Raw genomic sequence first — 21,214 nt, forward strand, 5'->3', positions numbered from 1 at the left:
AAAATAGGACGTCAGCGCGGTCGTCATGCTGCTTCTGTACAAGGATGTGAGTCAGCGGCACACTCTAACAGAGGACACTCTCATTGATTATTCATTTGTGCCTCAATTTTTCAGACTGCATTTCCATTTCTGAGAGCGGTGGGCTCTACGGTGGAAGTGTGATAAGCCCAAAACGGCCACACTGTAATGTGATTAACCGTTGACTGCTCTGTCATATATTAGTGTATAGATTGGTGTGTTTTTTTCATCCGGGCCAGTCACATACCAATACTGAGACAGTTTTATAGTTAATTATATTTGAAATAATTCACTCAGAGACCATTTTTAAATAAGCAGTTTCCATTATTTTGAGGTGTTGTTACTGATACATGTGATACTGTAACAGACTGTTTATTGTCTATTTTGTTACTTTTTTACTTTTTTTTTGGATTCTATTCTATTTTACCTATTTGTTTACATTTAAATATTTATTGTGGTTTGATTCTTTTTTAATTTACTTTCTTTCATAATAAAACATTATAGTTTTTTTTATACTTAGCTGGTTTATTTACCTAGAAGCACAGTACTTACCTTAGCAAATTCATACTTATCTGAGTTTAGCTTAAAACTATTACAAATACCAGAGGTGTGTAATAATTTATATAATTAGTCAAGAGACATATCACCAGAACCCGGTGCTCCACCCTAACAGAACTTGGGAGGTGTAACTCTTAAAGCGATACTCCATCCCAAAATGAAATTTTTGTCATTAATCTCTTACCCCCATGTCGTTCCAAACCTGTAAAAGCTCCTTTCGTCTTCGGAACACAATTGAAGATATTTTGGATGAAAACCGGGAGGCCTGTGACTGTCCCATAGACTGCCAAGTAAATAACAGTCAAGGTCCATAAAAGGTATATAAGTCGTTGTCAGAATACTTCATCTGCCACCAGACGTGCAATCTGGGTTATATGAAGCGACGGGAACACTTTTTGTAAGCGAAGAAAATAAAAATAACTTCATTCAATAATTCCTCTGTCAACAGTCTCCTCTGTGTCTCTCATTATCACCATATGCTCGCTTCATATAACCCAGATTGCACGTCTGATGGCAGATGGAGTATTCTGAAGCCGACTTTCATACCTTTTATGGACCTTGACACTGTTATTTACTTGGCAGTCTATGGGACAGTCTCAAGCCTCCAGGTTTTCATTGATGCTAAAAAAATCGTGATTCATTTAGGGGAAGGAGTTTATATGAATGCATGTCTGAGGGGAACTTACTGTCTTTAGAAAAGTTTAGATGGTATTTTTTCTTTTCATCTTGCCTCTGTATAATGCATATTAAAGTTCATAAGTGCAGCGCTGCTTCGTTTACAGCAGAAACCAAGCATCTTAGTTTGGATCATGATTAAAATGTAGAGGTTGTGTCTAATTTTAAATGGAAAGAGCACAGACAAAGACTTATTTTGATTATATGAAGAGATTTATTTTATTTGTGTTACATATTTATTTGATTTGGGGCTTGTTTTAAAATTTCAATTTAGTTTTGTTATTTACATTTACATTCTATTTAAATTTAGTCATTTAGCAGCCACTTTTACCCAAAGCGACTTACAAAAGAGGACAACAGAAGCAATCAAAACCAGCAAAAGAGCAATAATATGCAAGTGCTATATTAGTATATTATTATAGTTATATTTCAATTTCACAAAAAAAAGTACAGCATTTTGTCCAAGCAATAATAAAAGGACAATTTAATTCATAATTTGTCTTAAATATCATTTTATTTAAAAAAATAAATAAATTGTGAATTGTGAAATCACAATCGTGAATCGAATCGTGAGTTGAGTGAATCATTACATCCCTAATAAATACTGAATAATTATAATTAATTGGCAAAACATTACGAATGGGATCAAATTTACAATCTAAACAGTACTGATGCCACCAAGATAAGTTCCCATTAGAATTTTGAAAAAAAAACATTTATATTAGCCAGTTAGATTAGCAAATTTGTATCGAGTCAGAAAACACAGCTACTTCTGCATGTCTCTCTCCAGGTACTCCAGACCTCCTTGGCATGAGTCAACATCCTCGTTAGACCTTGGCTTCAGTGACCTGAAAATGATCGCACACCCTGGGAACACCATAAAAAAGAAATAACTCACTGCTGCTCTGCGACGTTCAGCTAACGATCTGTGTGTGAGTGATTTATAATTACAAAAAGATTAAGAAGTTACGAAGCAGATGAAGTTGTATGTGGATGAATTTTTGAAGCGTTTTGTTTTGGGGAAGGGTGACAGATCTGACAATCCTGTGCAGCTTTATATACTTTTATTTCATATGCTATCAGCTAGCAGAATCAAAACAGACGGTTCAGTCGAGGGAAAAAAGTTATAATTTCCATTTTTAAATCAATAAGGAGTGAGTGTGTCCTGTAAGAGACACCATGTGCAGGACGGAGAGGTTGAGACGGAGGCAGGACAGAGGTGACAGCATGTGAGAGATGGATTTGCACGGTTGTGCTTAATGAAGCATGGATACCGCACTCTTCCTTTCTACCCAACCTCCTGGAGCTGAGGCACCTGCGCTTCCCCTTTCTCTCTGTCTATTGGTTTAGTGTTTCTTCTCTCTCTCTCTCTCTCTCTCTCTCTCTCAAACAAACAATCCTAAAATAGTTATGATTAAAATAAAACGTGTTTTATAGCCTGATTACATTGGAGGACCTTTTAAAGTTTCTCATGTGACTTTTATTCTCTAGTTCTTTAGAAAATCAGCTGGTGCTTTCAGAGGCATCATGCACTTGTTTTTTTTGTTTGAACTGGCAGTTCTGGTTCACTTGGTGCTCCAGGCAAGATAACACATGACCAAAGGGATTTTTTTTGTTTTTTAACAACTAAGTAGTTATTTATTTAAGTGTAAGATTATGTCTGTCTAGAAGTGCAGTTGACATTTAAGACGTGCAAGGGGATCCGCATGGTTAGGATAGCAAAATAAAACTTTAAAAAGTAGGAAAATACACTTCTCTATCTTTTGTTGTTGATGTCCAATCAAACTAGCATTTAGTATTTTGATATATCAAGTATTTGCTGCAAATTCATGTTTACAAAATCAAGAAAGAAAAAAAATTGATTAAATACATAAGTAAATCAAAAGTGTAAACCAGTTTAACCAATGTTATTTTATTTTATTTATGCAATATATAAGCATTTATTAATATTTTGAATCAGCTTTTATTGTTATGTTTTCATTTCCATTTTCGTTTAAGTTTAAGTAATTTTGTTAACTCCAACTTAAGGCGACAGTTTTAATTGTCTCATTTTTAAGTTTTTCATCTAATATTTATATTTCATTTGATCTTTATTTCAATTACCAAATACAATTTTTAATGGTTTCAATTAATAATGACATTAAATTAAATGAATGAAAAAAATTATCTAAATGTTTAAAATACTCTAACCAGTGCTAGTTTAGTATTATACATATAATATTATAGTTTTACTATATTTTAAATTTTCATATTCATTGTAGTTTAAGTCTTATTAGTTTTGTCATTTGCTTTTTGTCATTTTTATAAATATTTATATTTAGCTATAATTTATAAGTTTAGGGTTTTCATTAAGTATTTATATTTTATTTTATTTCATCTTTATTTAAATTTCCAAAAAAAACAATTTTTAATAGTTTCAGTTAACAATTAACAACACTGGAAATAACTAACTAACTAACTAACTAAATAAATAAATAAAAAATAGTGTATAAGACATACACCTTTGTATCACAACATCTAAAACATTTTGGATCTAGTTTCTTCTATGTCAATGCCTAATTATTATCTCAACACACAGACCGGATTCTTATGTACTAGTAAATAAATATTAATAAATGTTTTTTTTCAAAGCATTTTGAATCTGATTTTGAATGATTATGTTCTCCAATCCTGAACCTGTAACAATTGCTCTCTCTGATCTTCCACTTGCACTCAAAGGCACTTCTTGTTCTTTCTCAATGTGACACCTCTTGACTGATGCTAGACAGCTAGTTACTCTTCAGTCTGAACCTAACGACTAAAGTGCAGTCATGCTGATATCTCAACAGGACAGCTCTGGGAGTCTCTAAAAAGTTGTATGTAGGCCCAGGCTGACAGCCAGTGGGTGTTGTGACAGAGTTCACTCACGGACAGGAGTCGGTTCTTCTCTTTCTCAGAGAAGCTCTGCGTGTTCTCCAGAGCTGCCCGGTGCTTCCTGGAGATCTCGTCCAACGCCCGGCTGTGGGCATCCTTAAAGTGAGCAGTGTCCTCTTCATATTTGGCACGCAAGTTCATGAGCTCCTTCTCATAGATCTGCTTCTCTTCTCGAATTGACTGTTGAGGGAAAAATGTATTTAAAAGATGGTCTGATGCTTATATAAAAATTTATTTTACATATAAATATATATTGTATATAAATATAAAGAACTCTAAACACGTACATTTCATTATTACCCATCTGTTGTATTTGTATTCATTTATTAGCCTTTTAAAAATGTATATAGAGTTTCTGGATATTTATTATTTCCATATTAAATATGCTATTTATTATATTGCATGACTATTTACACAATCGTTCAAAAGACTGGGGTTGGTGAGAATATTATTTTTTTTTAAGTCCCTTATGCTCACCAAGACTAAATTTATTTGATCAAAAATACAATATAAAACACAAACTATACAATTGAAAAAAAATTATATATATATATTTAAATAGATTTTAATTAAGAATTTCTTCCTGTGATGCAAAGCTGAATTTTCAGCATCATTACTCCAGTCTTCAGTCACATGATCCTTCAGAAATTTGCTGATTTGCTGAACAAGAAACATTAATTATTATGATTAATGTTGAAAACATGTGCTGCTTATTATCGTTGAAATTATGATACTTTTTTTTAGAATTATTTTATTCTTGGAACAGAAAGTTCAAAAGAACAACATTTATTTGAAACAGAAATTATAAATGCCTCTAATGTCACTTTTGATCAATTGAATGTCTTTACTGAAAAATATTAATTTCTCCCAAAAAAATAAATAAATATATAAATAAAAATACTGACCCCAAACCCTTGAATAGTAGTGTTCATATCATATTTCATTGGCTATTAGCAGTTACATGAGGTAAAATAAGTCTGAAACACCAACCATAAAAACCCGGGGGAAAAAAAGCAAGCTGCTTAGCTGCTTATACAACAACGGTAAAGGTTTGACAAGTGCTTTTTGATGTTTGCTTACAATAAATGGTCTTTTTGGACTGAGAAGGAAGCTTTGAGTTCTGAAAGTTTTCATAGGAAATTCTGACTCATTAAATAAACTTTAATATAATTTAGAAAAACACTTTTCATGGAATCTGCGCACAAAAGTAATATGAAGCCCTTTTCACATTCACAAAACTAAAAGTGAGCCTGTGAAAGTCGGTTTTAAGAGTATGGTTTGTGAAAAGAGCACAAACAGGCATCAATAAAAGACAGTCTCTTGTTCAGAAATGTTATGAATTCAATCTAAAAGTATAACAGTGAAAGCTGAAAGACACTTTGAAGCACACACTGACACTGTGAGACAAATGGCCACAAGTAAATAAACTTCCCATTACAGGACCAGCAGAAGTGTCGCAGAGCGAATCACTCCACAATGCTTTCCCGCTCTATTTGGTGTGTGTTGTCATAGTAACACCTAACTCAAGGCTGTGCTGCTAACAAACTGTGATGTGGGCGACAGAAAGAAACACTGGAAAGCTTGATGAGACCTTTTCAAATGAGAATTATATTCAAGCATAGCAGCAGTCCTAAGAGAGTGCCAATAATACCATGGTATTTTGTATATTCTACATACTGCATTTTTGACAAGTTGGTTTTACAGAAGTGCTAAATTTAGATTTCAGCTGACCCCAATCTGACGTGTTTATTAATGTTTGAATGTTGACAAGGTGTTGTGGTTTTGTGTTTAGATAAATGGAACACAAGTGAAAGAGATGATAGGAGTCTTCTGGAAAATAAATACATATATAGATAAATACAGAATAAATCAAATACAACGAAGAAGGCCTAAATTTAAGATTCATATAAAATTCATATAATTGCATATATAACATCGCTAACATAATGTCAGATATACATAAATATTTATCAGGATTATATATTTATCATCTATGAATCTATAAATTTCTGTCAATCTCATACATTTTAACTAACTGAATATTGTTAGCCATATTTTAATCATGTTCAAATTTTTTAACTGAATAAATTTGCAACAAAATATGATTTTTTTTAAATAACATCAAATAGATGGAAATATTAAAAAAATAAATTATGCCATGTTTTTCATTTGATTTAATTTCTTTCTTTTTTTTTAGTGTAGAAATCTGACCCGTTTCATTTATTTTATGACTGACAAATATGCATTACATGCAGTTAGTTTGAAACATTAGTTTGTTAAAACTTGTAATACAAATGGATGGAAATTTTGCATGCAATTCAAATGCATAGATCTTAAAATCAGACATAAATATATATATCATCAATTTATTTATTTATCAATAGTGTGTGTATATGTACATGGATTACTACTTTGAGAGGCTATTCTCTATTTCATGGCCTTTTCTGAAACCTACTATTAAGCTTTATGCTTTAAAGTATAATTTCATTGTTGAGATTTTGCCTTCTTCATTAATCAAAACAGTGGAGATTGACAGAGGCTACTGGGAAGAGTGAAGGGGAATGTCATGACGGACTGCACCACAGCTTTTTAAAAGTTTCCCAAAAGTCTACATCTAAAACTGCTGAGAGGGATATTTCTGGAGCAGAAACAAGTCCACATTCCCACAATCTGTTTACTGGGGCTCTCAATGTATTAATAATAGAAGAAAACCTAAATGCGACAGGACAGCCAAAAAGCCAAACTGCTAGAACAGATTGTTGCGTGAAAACAGCACGAAATGCCATACTGTAGCAAGTCAAATAAATAGCCATGCTGTTTCCACACAAGAAAAATGATTGCCAGGCTGAGTGAAACCACTGAAAAATAAGAATTCCTTTTCAATCAAACCAGCCATCCACAAAAAGACATATTTTCTGAGGTCTTGAGTGCTCTGCAGTGAGGATGGAGCATTTTGAATTAAACATAGAGGTCTGGATTTAGCTGTGATAAAGCAGCTAGTGTTTAACACAAGAAATGCGCTTGTATATGCTTAAAGCTTAAGCTAATGACGTCTCAGAGGAACTCGTGCGAAATAAATGTTTCTGCAGAAGATTGATGTTTGAGCTACTTACAGACAGATTCTGCAAACTTGAGCTGTTTTTCCTCGTTCCATTTCTCTTAAACACACCAACTATGCTTCAAGATCTTTTGGTGCAGTACAAATTGTGCCTCCAAAACATATTTGGACACTTAAAAATGTCAATGCAGTAGATATAAAATATAAAACCAAGTGGCATCTGCAAAAACTGCTGCTACAGCAACCAGAAAGTGTCCACAGAATCCTAAAAAGAAATGAAACTGCTGCTACAGCAACCAGAAAGTGTCCACAGAATCCTAAAAAGAAATGATTTCTTATGGATCCACTAAGACTGGAGTAATGCTGCTACAGCAACCAGAAAGTGTCCACAGAATCCTAAAAAGCAATGCTGAAAATTCAGCTTTGCACCCCAGGAATAAAATTTCATTTCTTTTTAAAATATATTTTGTTAGAAAAAAACATATCATTGCATTTGTATAAAATTAACCAAATGCTAACCAATTAGCATTTGCAAAATGAATTAATAAAATAAGAGTAATAATAATAATAAAAAACAAAAATGAGCATGAGCTTTGAACATCACTTTTCAATTTTACAATATAAAACCAACTAGCAGCATGCTTGTGATATCTGACAACCACAAAATGTCAAAAAAAAAAAGAAAAACGTATCACCGTTTCCACAAAAATGGATAATAATAATAATAATAATAATAATAAATGTTTCTTGAACAGCTAATCAGCATATTAGAATGATTTCTGAAGAATCATGTGATACTGAAGCCTGGAGTAATGATGTTGAAAATTCATTTTAAAATACACTGAAATAGAAAGCTCTTCTTTTAAATTGTTCTTTTTTAATATGTACAATACAAATCATGCCGTCCAAAAATATTTGGACACTACAAATGGTACTGAGATATAAAATATCTAAATTAATTGCATCTGCACAAAAAAAACAAAAAAAGCAAACTTTAATTTACTTTTCTGAGTCATTGTTGCTCTATAAAATCAAGTAGCATCATGCTTATGATGTCTGACAATCAGAAAGTGTCCAAAGAATTCTAAAAAAAAAAAAAAAAAAAAAAATTGGTTGTGATTCAAAGTGTCCAAATGCTCCTAGCAGGCCTAAACTGATCCACATTCAGCAAACTGGATGGGATTGATCCGTACCTTCTCCAGGGAGAGGATCTGCTGTCTCTGCCTCTCGTCCAGCGTCTGACATTTCTTCTGCAGCGCCCCTCTTTCCTCCTCCAGACGCAGCACCTTGTCCTTCAGACGAGACTTTTCCGATTCCAGATCCCGAATGACCGCCTCGTGAGTCATCTGGGTGGCCTGCAGGCTTCCGATCTGACCTGGACGGCAGAGAGAAAGCCAGAGACAGGACTGTAGCAGAGGGTCAATGCTTTGAATGTCATCTAACGCAGAGAGCAGACAGTGTCAAAGATCCTTTCAAACTGCCAACAGTGGGAACCTGAAGACTGCAAATAAACCTCAACTATCACCAGGATTGTTCAACAGATTGCTTACCCTGCACCAGATTTAATGTGTGTTAAAGGTCCATCAATGGCTATGTTAATAATAGAATAATAGCACACTTATTCTTTTGCACTTACGCATATTTAATTCAGCAATTTCAGTTGTCACCTCAGAAATAAAAATGGTTATTTAGCATTTTATTTCCAATAAAAATATTTTTTTGGCAACATTAAATGAATCAAGAAGTGTTGTTATTGTCTAAAACCGAAACAGTTAAATCCATTTTGTTAATCTAAAATAAATCTAAATAAAAGAAATAAATAAAATATAATGTGCACACTGCGCACACTTGCCAATGCAATTTTTTTTATTTGTTAAGTACTACAATAACTCAAATTGAAATAAAAACAAATTAAAACTAATCAGAAAAATTTAAAAGCACATAAAATTACTAAACCATAACCTTAAAATATAATTAAAGTGAAAACTAAAAAACTAAAAATAAAAGATAATTCAAAATATGAATGAATACTAAAATAACACTACAATACAAGAGTTAAGGCAAATTTTGATTTTGAAGCACTAAAGTTGAAGTACTAAAATTACTGAAACTGAAATAAAAATAAATTAAAGCTAAATAGAAAATGTAAAAAAATAAAAAATAAAATTACTAAAACTTAAAAACCTACACTACAATGAAAATGAAAACTAAAAATCTAATTCTAAATATTCATAAATTCTATAATAAATAATATTAAAATAACACAGAAAGAAAAGAGTTAAAGGTTGATATTGGGTTTTAGTTTGATATTGCTTCCAGTTCATTTGTTACACTGGAAATGGATGGTCAGGCTGGGCACATCTGAGTAGTTTTTGAGTGTCCTTGATTGTTCTGGTACTACTGTAGTTAAATGGTTCTGCAATTTCTTCACTTTTATATTAATACAAAGCAGTGTTTGTTTTAGGTCAATTACATTACAGTTGCTGATATCTGCTCTTTTTCTCACTACAAACGTTTAAAAAGAAATGCACTTATCAGTGATACGGCTTGATGGTCAATGCATGGGCAACCTAGAGTTCCAGACTTGATAAAAGTCTCTGATAACGGCTTCTACTTCATGTTAATTGTATTACTGCAGTGCAAAAAGCACATTCTCACTGTAATTACTCTAAACACAAACAGAGTGTAAATCGAGTGCTTCAACCCCTATTGTTTCAGAAGTGTGTTTGGCATTTAGGTGTGACAGACCCAGCTGGGTTCTGCCTCCCTCAGGGAACATTCCAGAATATGGGTGACGAACATGGCTAGGTCACACAGATGCTGTTGCCAGGATACCAGGAGCTGATCCATCAACCCAGACTTTTGTGTCAACAGCAATGGTGTCTTCCAACTGGTGCTGTGTCTCTATCTGATGCATTGATGACTGAATCAAGTTAACTTTACCCAATAAACATGCCAATAATTAGAATAGCTTTTTTTTTTTTTTGCCTTTTTTGGCTTTTCTTATTATTCTTCAAATATCACTACTTTTTAGCCAATCAAGCCTTTTAATCTGAATCAGGTCTTAATCTGTGAAGTGACAAAGAGCGCAAAAAAAAACATTTTTAAGGCAAGTGTTAATAAAAAAAATATTAATAAAAAATACAAAAACAGCATCATCATCAGTAATAATTATAAAATACACACTTAATAAAGATGCATGCATTATTAAAAAACTAAAAGAACAACCATTTGAATTTAATTTAATTTTACCCAATTAATATGCCAATATTTTCCCCCTTTAAATATCAATACTTTTTAGCCAATCAATCATTTAGGTTTGAATATGACAAATAAAAAAAATTATAGAGAAAAACAAGGATCTAAATTCCTGAAATACAGTTAGATAAAAAAAATTAAAAGTGAATCAGGTCTTAACTCGTGCAACATGATGATGATGATGATGATGATGATAAGAAGAAGAAATTATTTAACCCATGCACTTCAAAAATAGATATATATTGATATAATATTGATGATTTCAATAGATTTCAACATCAGATATTATTTTAACCCATGCATTCCAAAAATGTATGCATAATATAAATATTAATTATTGATATTAATATAAAAATATAACAATTATTATTATTATAGATTACATGCATAATAAAAATGCATGTATTATTAAAAAGTATATGCATAACAGTTAAGCTATATGAATTTCATTTAATTTTACTTTGAATTAGTTTTATTTTTACAGTTTTGTATCCTGCATGCTCAGTTCAAATTCAGTTCAAATAGAGGAGTTCAGTTGGAACTTGAAGGCACCCAGCCTTTAATTCTGAATCTCACACAAGCCTGCTGTGCATGCTGGTAATGGATTAGTAGCCTAAAGCAGTGTAGAAGGATGAATCAATGAAACTGAGTTGAGTGGGATTGAACAGTGGACTGTGAACAGAGGTGATGGGAGAGCATGTGCATATCTCACTAGCTTTGAGCAGGATCTCTGTGGCCTGCTGTTGCACTCTGTCTCTGGATGCCTCCAGCTCACACTCAGACTCCCTCTGCCTGATTTCCACGATCTCCGTGTCCTTAGTCACCTCCTCCAACTGTTTATGCAGCTCCTGCAGACGCACATACAAAAAATTAAAAAAAACGACCAAAACACTTCACATAATCTCTCTGTTCATTACTGAGAGCTGCCTCTCTATATTTAACCATCATGTGGTTTCTTGCTTTGTCCCTCTCTCTTCCTCTCATGTCACGCTTTCCATTTTTGCTCCTCTCACACCGTCTCCTCTGTTCTCAAATTCATCCTCATTAATTGTGGATGTACACATTAGCTCTTGCCCTTTCATCTCTGCTCTCTCGTTTCCTCCGTCGCTTTCTAAAAGAACTTCTCTCGGCTTCCATCGCTCATTGTCTTTCAAACTTTTTCCTTTCCTTCCACCATTGTGGAGCTCATGTTAAAATCGTCAACTTTTCGACTGAATGAATTCATACGATGTATTTTGGTCTTCTCATACCAAAGACAGCAGAATGGGAAAGAAACGGACCACTTGTAGGAAAATTTCACCATCGTAATGCTACATAAAGTGTCTTTTTGGTAGAACGAACATGCATTGACAACATTGTTGTCAGATTTTATTACTGATTTCAAATTTACTATTGAAACATTATCTTGAAGTTTTGGAGATTTAGGTCTTTGCCCATTCAAGCACATAAGAAGCTTTAAAAAAAAAAAAAAACCGCCTGGTGACTGCATGAACTGTTTTGCTTAACAATAACTTTTTTCTTTATTATGATTATAACTTGAATAGTTATGTTCTGCAGTACTCTTTAGCAGTACTCTGCAAGAAACAGGACATTTCAGACATTGCGGTGAAAATCAGAGGTAAAAAACAATATAAATACTGTTCAGTTTCTTGCACAGACCGATCGTTTAGTGTCTTTACACATCAATGTATCGTCACGAGCTGCAGGATTTAATTTGGTTTTGTTTGTGTATTTTTTTTTTTTACTCTCAAAGTCGTGATTCCCATTCACTTACATTATATGACTGACAGACTGCAACAGTTTGAGTTAAAAATCTCCGTTTGTGCTCTACTGAAGAAACAAAGTCACCTACATCTTAGATGCCCTGGGGGTAAGCAGATAAACATCGAATTTTCATTTTTGAGTGAACTATCCCTTTAATTGTATTTTTTGAAGGAATGTCTGGTGCTATACTAAAAATGCCCTTGTAAAATGAGCTGTGAAATCTTTTAATAAGGTGACAGGAGTCTCATCTGGAAACAGCATCATGCAATTGGGTGAAAATTAGCACCTGGGGAATCTAAACGGTCTTTGATTGAAGCGTGTCTGATTTGTAAAACTGTGACTGCAGGCTATTTGACCTCAGATATTTGGGTTTGAATTCAATGATTTCCCCTCTTACTGCTTTTTGTTTATACTAAATGCTCCTAGAGATGTGACGTGGATCCTAAAAACATCTCTCACCTGAGTAATTCATCATTTGATCAGCAAAGATGAACAAAAACAAGCACAGACCCCAGGGAGTCAGATCATTCAAAACTCCAGTCTGAAAATGTCACAGTGACTAAAGATCGATTCCATTAAAGATCTGCTCTGTGTGTGTGCGTTGAGCTAAAGAGGCTTAGCATATTGCCATTAAATAGTCATTATAAAGTGTCATAAAAGCAAGAATTTATGAAATACAAACATAATATTAAACTGGCCATCATTGTTCATTTGAACGAGCATATTATAGATCAAACCAAGCATGTATCTTTTGATGACACTCATAAATTACATTTCGTCAGTTCCTCCATTCAGAAACAAGTCCAAGAAATGCCTTGGAGGGCCATGCTGGCTGACTGGGGTTTTTCTTCAAAGATATTTGAAAGACAATTTAGAGTTCAGGATGTGTGCCACTGCGTTTGAAGTCTCTATACTGTAAATGTGCCTGAAATATCTGATGTGTTCAGAATGAAACAAAAAAAACACCACAGTAGTTTGACATTCACTGCTACAATGTTCTGCGTATGCCATTTTAATTATTTAAAATACACTGCAGAGGGTTAAAGAAATACTGTATTTGTTCTAACATGTGTTTGTAAATGACTTGTAAATAAAACTTTTATTTATTAACATCAAACAGCATCTGTAACCAATTTTAGTACCATAATGTGATGCAATTTAAAGAAGATATTCAACAAGAAAAAGCATGTAGGGTAGTTAATTAAAAATGAGACCAGCGGCCTGGAACGTGTTAGGAAATGATTTGGGAATTGAACTATTAAGATTAGATGATTCTCATTAGATGAGATTAAACATGCAACATAAGATTTAAGTATCAATAAATGTACTAATAAAAGTGAAATTCTGCACAATGCCAATCAGAGTTTAATTAAAAAATAAATTCAATAAATTAAAAGTAAAGTAAAGTAAAGTAAAGTAAAGTAAAGTAAAGTTAAAGTTATGTTGCATTGCGTTGTGTTTTTGTTTGGTTTAATTTAGTTTGGTTTGGTTTGAGTTAAGTTGAGGTGAATTGCGTTAAGTTAAGTTGCCCTGACAATGCACAAATGTCAGGGCATGACAAAACTTCTCCAGTTAAGCTGCGTTAAGTTAAGATGCGTTAAGTTGCGTTGCGTTAAGTTGAACTGAATTGAATTGAATTGAACTGAATTGATAGTCCATTAAATAATGTATGGAAAAACACAATGGAAGTCGCTGTGGTAAAACGGTGGTTACAAATTGTCTTTAATATATCCTCTAAATATCAAAAGAAAGTTGGTAACACTTCCATGTAGGGACCAATTCTCACAGTGAGATTAGACTTTAGCCATTTAGATATTTATAAGAAACTGAAAATTGCGTTAATTTAAGTTGATGTCAAAACTTCTCCAGGCCCCAAACATACCCTTAGACTCCAGAGGGTTAACTAGTTACTTCTTAGCATGTGTATCAAATTGTCTGTTTATTAGTATTTATAAAGAGCATATTAATGGCTTATTCTGCATGACCATTTTTTAGATCCCTTAATCCTACCCCACACCTAAACTTAACAACTACCTTACTAACTATTAATAAGTAGCAAATTAGGAGTTTATTGAGGCATAAGTCATAGTTAATAGTCAATTAATAGTGAGAATTGGCCCCCAAACTACAGTGTGACTAGAAAGTAATACCAGGGTGAGTAAATGATCACAGAATTTTCATTTATGGATAAACAATACCATTAAATTAAATTTTTAATTTAATTTAATTGTTAAATTAAGTGATGCATCTGGTGGTTAACCTTGATGTTGTTCTCCGCAGCAATGAGGGAGGCCTGCAGTTTGTGGGATTTCTCCCTGCTCTCCCTGGCCTCCTCCTGCACCCGCTGCAGTTCGCTGCGCAGCTTCCCCAGAGTCTTCTGCAACGCCGCTTCCTGTGCCTGGAACTCCTTCCTCAGCTCCGCTTCGGTCTTCTTCCAGGCCAGCAGGTTCTCTGCAGTCATCTGCTGCGTGCGCTTCATGGCCTCCAGTTCCCGTTCGTAGAAGGCCTGGGCTTTATTTAGTTTGGCCTCGTATTCCTCCACCAGACGCTTCTTGTCCTGTTTCAGTTCCTCGACCCTTTCACTCAGTGAATCCACCTCCGCTTTATGAAGCTGTCCCAGTTTCTCCTGGTCTTTGCTGTAGTTGGCATTCAGGCTTTGGTGTGAACGAAGCAGATCTTGAACCTGTAAAAGCAACATGCATTCAAGTGTTGTTTTTTTTAAGTGGATACTGTTTAATGTACAGTTATCAGGACAGAATTTTGAAAAACATAATTATTGCTTTATTAATGTAGTGTAGCCTTGTGATTTTAAATAAAAGCTGGAAACCTAATGGTTCAAACCCCACAAGGGTCATTTTATGAACTTTGGAAAATGACCTTGACCCAAGGTAGATCCAAGGTTGCTGTCCCTGTAAAAATTGTATTGTTAATCAACAGATTATTATAAAAACAGATTATTATCATCTACATAACTTAAATAAATCTAAACATAAAAATTACTGTTCAGCAAAAATAATAATTATTATTAATACAATATAAAATAATATAATGATATATAAAATAATATAATTTTTGTATTATTTTTTTTGTCTTTACTACCATTTAATAATAATAATAATAATAATAATAATAATAATAATAATAATAATAATAATGTAGTTTGGAATTTATTGAGGTAATTAATCTAATAATATATTTCTATAGTGCTTTTTCAAAGCTCAAAGACACTTTACAATCATCCAGATTAATCAATCCGATATAAATAAGAACGTGAGTTTTTCATTTCACAATTTTTTTTTTATCACATGGCTATAAAATATGAATTATCTGTGTTTAGTCAACATCTTAAATTCAGCACAAAAATCTATATTTTCAAGGCAACAGTGAATTTAATGAGCGTGAGCACAGATTCAACTGTGTGAATGACTGGTCAGTCCCTAAAAAGTTAGCAAGCCTGACTTTGATGGTTTTCCATCAAAATATAAGTTTGATGATTTAATTGCAAAATGAGGAAATTATGACTTTCATAAATATTAAGCTTACATTTTAAGATATTACATATTTATTTTAAACATTTTAAGTTTATTAATTCTAAGTTTACAGTTGTATTATTGTATTATTATTATTATTATTATTATTAAATACTTACAGTATTTAATAATACAGTAGTGCTATTTTAATTTGATTTAGTAATTTTAAGTTTATTAATTCTAAGTTTACAACACTTTAATTTTTTTTTTTTTAATGTATTTTTATTTTGATTTGATTTGGTATTTTATTGTTGTTTCTTTTTTTTGAATGCATTTTAAATATAAATTTAATTGCAATGGGATTGCCTCCTGCCGATGTGCAGCACGTAGCTCCTCAAGAGCCTGCTGTTTCTCCTGCTCAAACTGGGCCTGCAACTGTCCAAAGGAGCGGAGTTTCTCCTCGAAAGAGCGTCGCATTTCCTCCACCTCTCGGGACATGGTGACCACGCGCTGCGTGTGCTGTGCCTCCGTGCACAGCTGCATGTCCTCCACCCTCTGGCGGTATGTCTCAAACTCCGCCAGGGCCTGGCGCTTCATCCGCTCGTGCAGCTCCATGGACTCCTCCAGAGACTGAATGCGCTGCTTCAAGTCCATCTCATCGCTGATCTTGCTCTTGTACTGCATGATCTTCTCCTCCCGTGTGTCCGAGAGGATCTGCTGCACCTCCTCCTCGTGGGCTTCCTTCAGGGTCTGGATGGCCGCTTCATGCTCGTCATTCTTGGTGTTGAGGGCATAGATCACCTGGACAGGTGAAAGGATGGAGAACTGAGTGATCTACATTGCAAATGAGGCTCAAATGTATCAAAGTTTAGATAAAATAGTTGCATCATCTTCTAGAACCTTCTAGGCAGCATAATCTGTGTTTGCTCAGTCCATGACAGCTTAAAAAGTTGAGAAATGCCACAGAACAAACTTAATGTAAAAGGTTAAGTAAACACTGTTTTGCTGATCTAGAGTTTTTGTGCTCAATGCATTACACATGTAAAGCCACTCAAGGAACCAAGACACTTTAGCAAGCTTGACCTTTAAATCCAGCTCAAATATGGGAAAGGGTTCCATTATACTTTGAGATGTTATACTTATAGGGTAACACCTTATTTACAACAAAACTTTTCTGTTTATTGCTGTACTGTTCTGTAGTGGTTGTAAAGCGTACAATGGGCATCAAGTGACCACAAAAAGTACCAAAATTGCACATAAAAATACAACCAAGCTTGACAGTTTGTGAAAATATTAGCACGACATAAGCTGTATACAATATATATATATATATATATATATATATATATATATATATATATATATATATATATATATATATATATATAAAATAAACAACTGCACAGAAATTAACAATTTTCACTCTAATATTTCATTTAACTTGCATAGGTTTTTAAAGACAAGTTACCTGTTCATGTTGTCATCTGCATAATTTGGCAACTTATACAAAGTTACAGGTCACTTTTAATTTATGTTGTTTTACCTATGACATCAGCAACAAAATAATAATTATTGTTTTGCCTATCTTTTAATATGCAAATATGCAAGTAGGGAGTAAAATTGCATGGTTAGCTGCAATTTATTATTTTTATTTTAATTTAGAGTTTTCCCAGCTCTCTATGACCCTTTTAGTACAAAAATGTGACCTATTTACGAGTTGCAACCCACCAACTGAGAACTGCCTAGTCCAGAAAGATTAATTATTAAAAAGATAAATTATGTTGTTTTTTATAGCATGAATGAGTCTGCTAATGCATTTTTTAAAGAAAGCTAATCAGAAACAGTGCACAAAAGCTAAAGATACGTTTTCAGACACTTTTTAAATTTTTAATTCCCTCAGTTATACGGAGAGAGCTTGAAAGTCTCTAAAATGGGTCTGAGATTAGCTTCATGAAATAAAACTTTGGGTTGCTCATGAATACTTTTTGTTATTTTGTTAAAATTACAGACATGGAATCTTAGCTCATAAATATTAGGTTATGCACAACTAATTTAACATGATCTTTTTAATTGTGTTGTGATTAAGTATTAGACAGAGATTGGAGATAAATTCATACCTACATCCACCATTGCCAGCCCCCGACTTTTAAATCAGAGCACAAATGCATATAAACGTCCACAAAAAAAGAAGAAAAAAAAGAAAAAAAAAAAACATTCTCAGTGTTGAAACAGCAACGACATCTAAAAAGACAAAATAAATAGCTTTTATTTCTTCTCAACCAAACTATTCCCCTGCTTGATTATTTGGAAACAAAGTGACCTTCGACTGCAATTCTCATGCTTTGTGTGTCCGGCTCTCACTTCATTTCCATAATTGTCTAGACATCTGATTAGGTGAGAGCCGTTCAGCCACCTGAGAGCGGCACAATAGAGTTATCTCCATTACAAATCCTGCTCTGTGAGAAACCGTGACTCAGTTTGAAGACGTATGTGCTACTCTCATCACATCTATAGCCGACTCTCTCCCAGAATTGACCACAGAGGATTCCATTATTCTCCAGTTTTCTTTCACCACACTATTCACCACAGTTTTCATTTCTCTCAGCCAGACAAAAATGAGCTGATAAGGGCAGCAGTGGACACAGAAGAAATGGCGGTTCAGTTACTTTGACTATGTTTGCTCTCTCTCAGTCAATGCATGTCGATGTCTGAAGCTGATCCCGAGAGATGTGCAAAAACTAGCCGTATCTGTTGTGTTATCTGCTCCTTTACTGCGTAAGAGTGGAGAAAATCCTCACAACCTGTTTAAACGGTCCTGATGCACTGGTTTCAACCTTATCATAACCAAACCAATAATTGGCCTGTTTCCAATGGCGATACAACTACCTTACTGACTTCAGCTTATGCTGCTGTTAAGGGCACTTGCGAAGCTCTTACATTTGAGATGGGCAGTCAATATATTACCTGTAAGGCATGTGAGATGAAAATACAGTATGGAAATAGCCAAACCAAACAGCATTTAACAGCTATTTTTTTCTGGTGTACCAGTAATTTTTTATCATATCTTCATGATAAGTTTAAAAACTGTTATATTTAGTTAATGCATTAGATATGACTTAACGAAAATTTTTTTTTATATTTTTTTGCGTGAATTTTTTTTTTTTTTTTTATGTGTGGATTTTTTTTTTTATATAAATGTACTACTGTTCACAGTTAATTTTCGATTTTACTCAATATTTTCAATTTAACTCAATATTAACAGATTATAAAAGATTCAAATTAATTAAACAACTTGAAATGCTAGAAATGCATATGAATAAATTAACAATATTAATATAAAAAGTAAGCTAATGCAATGCCTTGTTAACAAATAGAACATTACTGTAAAGTGTTATCAAATAATTAGCATAAAACAAAATATGAAGCATGAGTTTTTTAGCTTTACATTAGTTGAGTAAACCATTCACCACAGTAATTTTTATTTTTGGAAAATATTATGTTTTTAATTTGTTTTATTTTTGGATTTTTTTTTGTATGTAATTGATACAAAGCTGATTTTTTTTTTTAAATATTACTCCAGTGTTCAGTGTCACATAATCCTTCAGATATCATTCTAATATGCTGATTTGCTGCTTAATACATTTTTCTTATTATTATCAATTTTTTGAACATTGTTGCTGATTAATATTTTTTTTTCAGGATTCTTTGATGTACAAAAAGTTGAAAAAATGATTTGAAATGCAAATTTTTCATAATGTAATGCATCCCTCTGCATTGTAAAAAAAAATATAAAACAAACGTAAATAAAACAAAGATATAATTGTTTTAGAAAAAAAAACTATCTGAGTCTTTCTTTTTATAATAAAATTAAATAAACAAATAAAATAAAATAAAAAACCTCAGCCCAACTTATTGAACAGTAGTGAAGCACATAGTTAAAACTCTTCTTGAGGGAATGCATGACTCTTTCTTGGAAGGACAATTCATACTGAAATTGTGAAATGAAAGTGGCAGCCATCCTGCATAGGACTATATTAAAATTCAGAAGGCAGTCAGAGTGCCAACATTCATTTTAAATCTCAGAACATCCTGGAAGTTACGCACTCACACTGATGTGCACTGACTGATGCTGAGAAACACACTCCTGGAATGGTTAAGCTATTTCCCTTGCAAAAAGAGTCAATTTGACTAAAACAGTTTTTGAGCTATTATGTTTAGAAGTCTAGTCATATTTCTCTGAACATTCCAGTACAGTGTTAAAATTGCTATCATGCGGTAAATAAAATTCGCTGTCATGAACTCTGTGCACATAATCGAGTGAGCTTGTCATCTAGACAAGATTTTAAGGCATCAAATGTACAATTCTGTTGTGATGTCTTTTCTAAACAAGTTTTGACCAGTTTTACTGTTTCAAAACTTGACTCATTTTACTGTGTGCGTAGGGTATTGTTATAGCATAGAAATACACTCAGAATCAGCTATTAACATTTAGTCAAAAACTTCATGCTACATACTAGTACATACTACATTTGACAAAGTATCTATAAGTATGCATAAATCTGACATGGTGCAAATGTCTTGTGACTTACTGTATGTCATCAACCGCATCACTGTTCCCCACCATTTACAAATAATAGAAATACTTCCAGTGGACATACAGTACTCTTTAAATTCTCAGCACAAACAGTACGTTATCTAAGATATTTTACAGCATATTTGTACATATTACTACTTTGCAGGGGGATGAAGTAACAAATTGTAAATTCTCACTTTACTGTAATTAAGTAGTTTTTATCAGAAATTGTTCTTTTTTGAGTAGTTTAAAAAAATTTAATTTTAATTTAGTTTTTTTTTTTTTTTTTTTTTTAATCAGAAATTGTACTTTTTTGAGTAGTTTAAAAATTGTGCCTCAGCAGGCCACCACGGTCCTGCAAAGAGACGTGTGTGTGTGTGTGTGTGTGTGTGTGTGTGTGTGTGTGTGTGTGTGTGTGTGTGTGTGTTTTCTTTTGAAAAAGTTTCCCTGGAAATACTTCCTTATTTAATGCAATTTTTTTCCCCTTACAAATTGTATTATCATCATAACAATTTGAGTAAATGTAGCTGTGTAAGAATAATGTAGGACTATGTGCTTTTACGTTTAAATTGTATCATAAATGATTGTGTTTACGATTCTCATTTCTTTATCACCTCCAAAACTGGCACCATTTCGAAGTGAAATTGGCTCTTTTAAATCTCTATTTTTAACCATCTCATTGCGTGTGATGAACTCTAGTATGAGTTTGTAATGGTTTTGTATTTTTTGCATTGTTCCAAACATTAATATTTTATCTGCAACAATAGCATGCTCTGTCTCAGTGGCCTTAAGCCTGATTTTAAATCTCTTTTTTCAAACGTAGGACTTAAATAGTGATGATTGTACTGAATATAACTCTTTAATCTTTTCATCATAATAGTTTTTCAGTGCTGTTTTGATGTATTTAAAAGAGTTGGTAGTCAAAAT

At 33.1% G+C, this 21,214-nt stretch overlaps 1 protein-coding gene across 1 annotated transcript in view; it reads right to left on the reverse strand.

The window, feature by feature from the left end:
- Positions 1-21,214, reverse strand: part of LOC109100509 (protein FAM184A-like) — a 107,589-nt gene that overhangs the window by 51,185 nt on the left and 35,190 nt on the right. Inside the window, 5 exon segments of the mRNA XM_042778359.1 lie at positions 4,159-4,344; positions 8,416-8,597; positions 11,193-11,328; positions 14,505-14,927; positions 16,081-16,515. Coding sequence (XP_042634293.1) covers positions 4,159-4,344; positions 8,416-8,597; positions 11,193-11,328; positions 14,505-14,927; positions 16,081-16,515 — 1,362 coding nt within the window.

The sequence above is a fragment of the Cyprinus carpio genome, chromosome A20 (genome assembly GCF_018340385.1).
Source record: "Cyprinus carpio isolate SPL01 chromosome A20, ASM1834038v1, whole genome shotgun sequence".
In the NCBI taxonomy this organism is placed as follows: domain Eukaryota; kingdom Metazoa; phylum Chordata; class Actinopteri; order Cypriniformes; family Cyprinidae; genus Cyprinus; species Cyprinus carpio.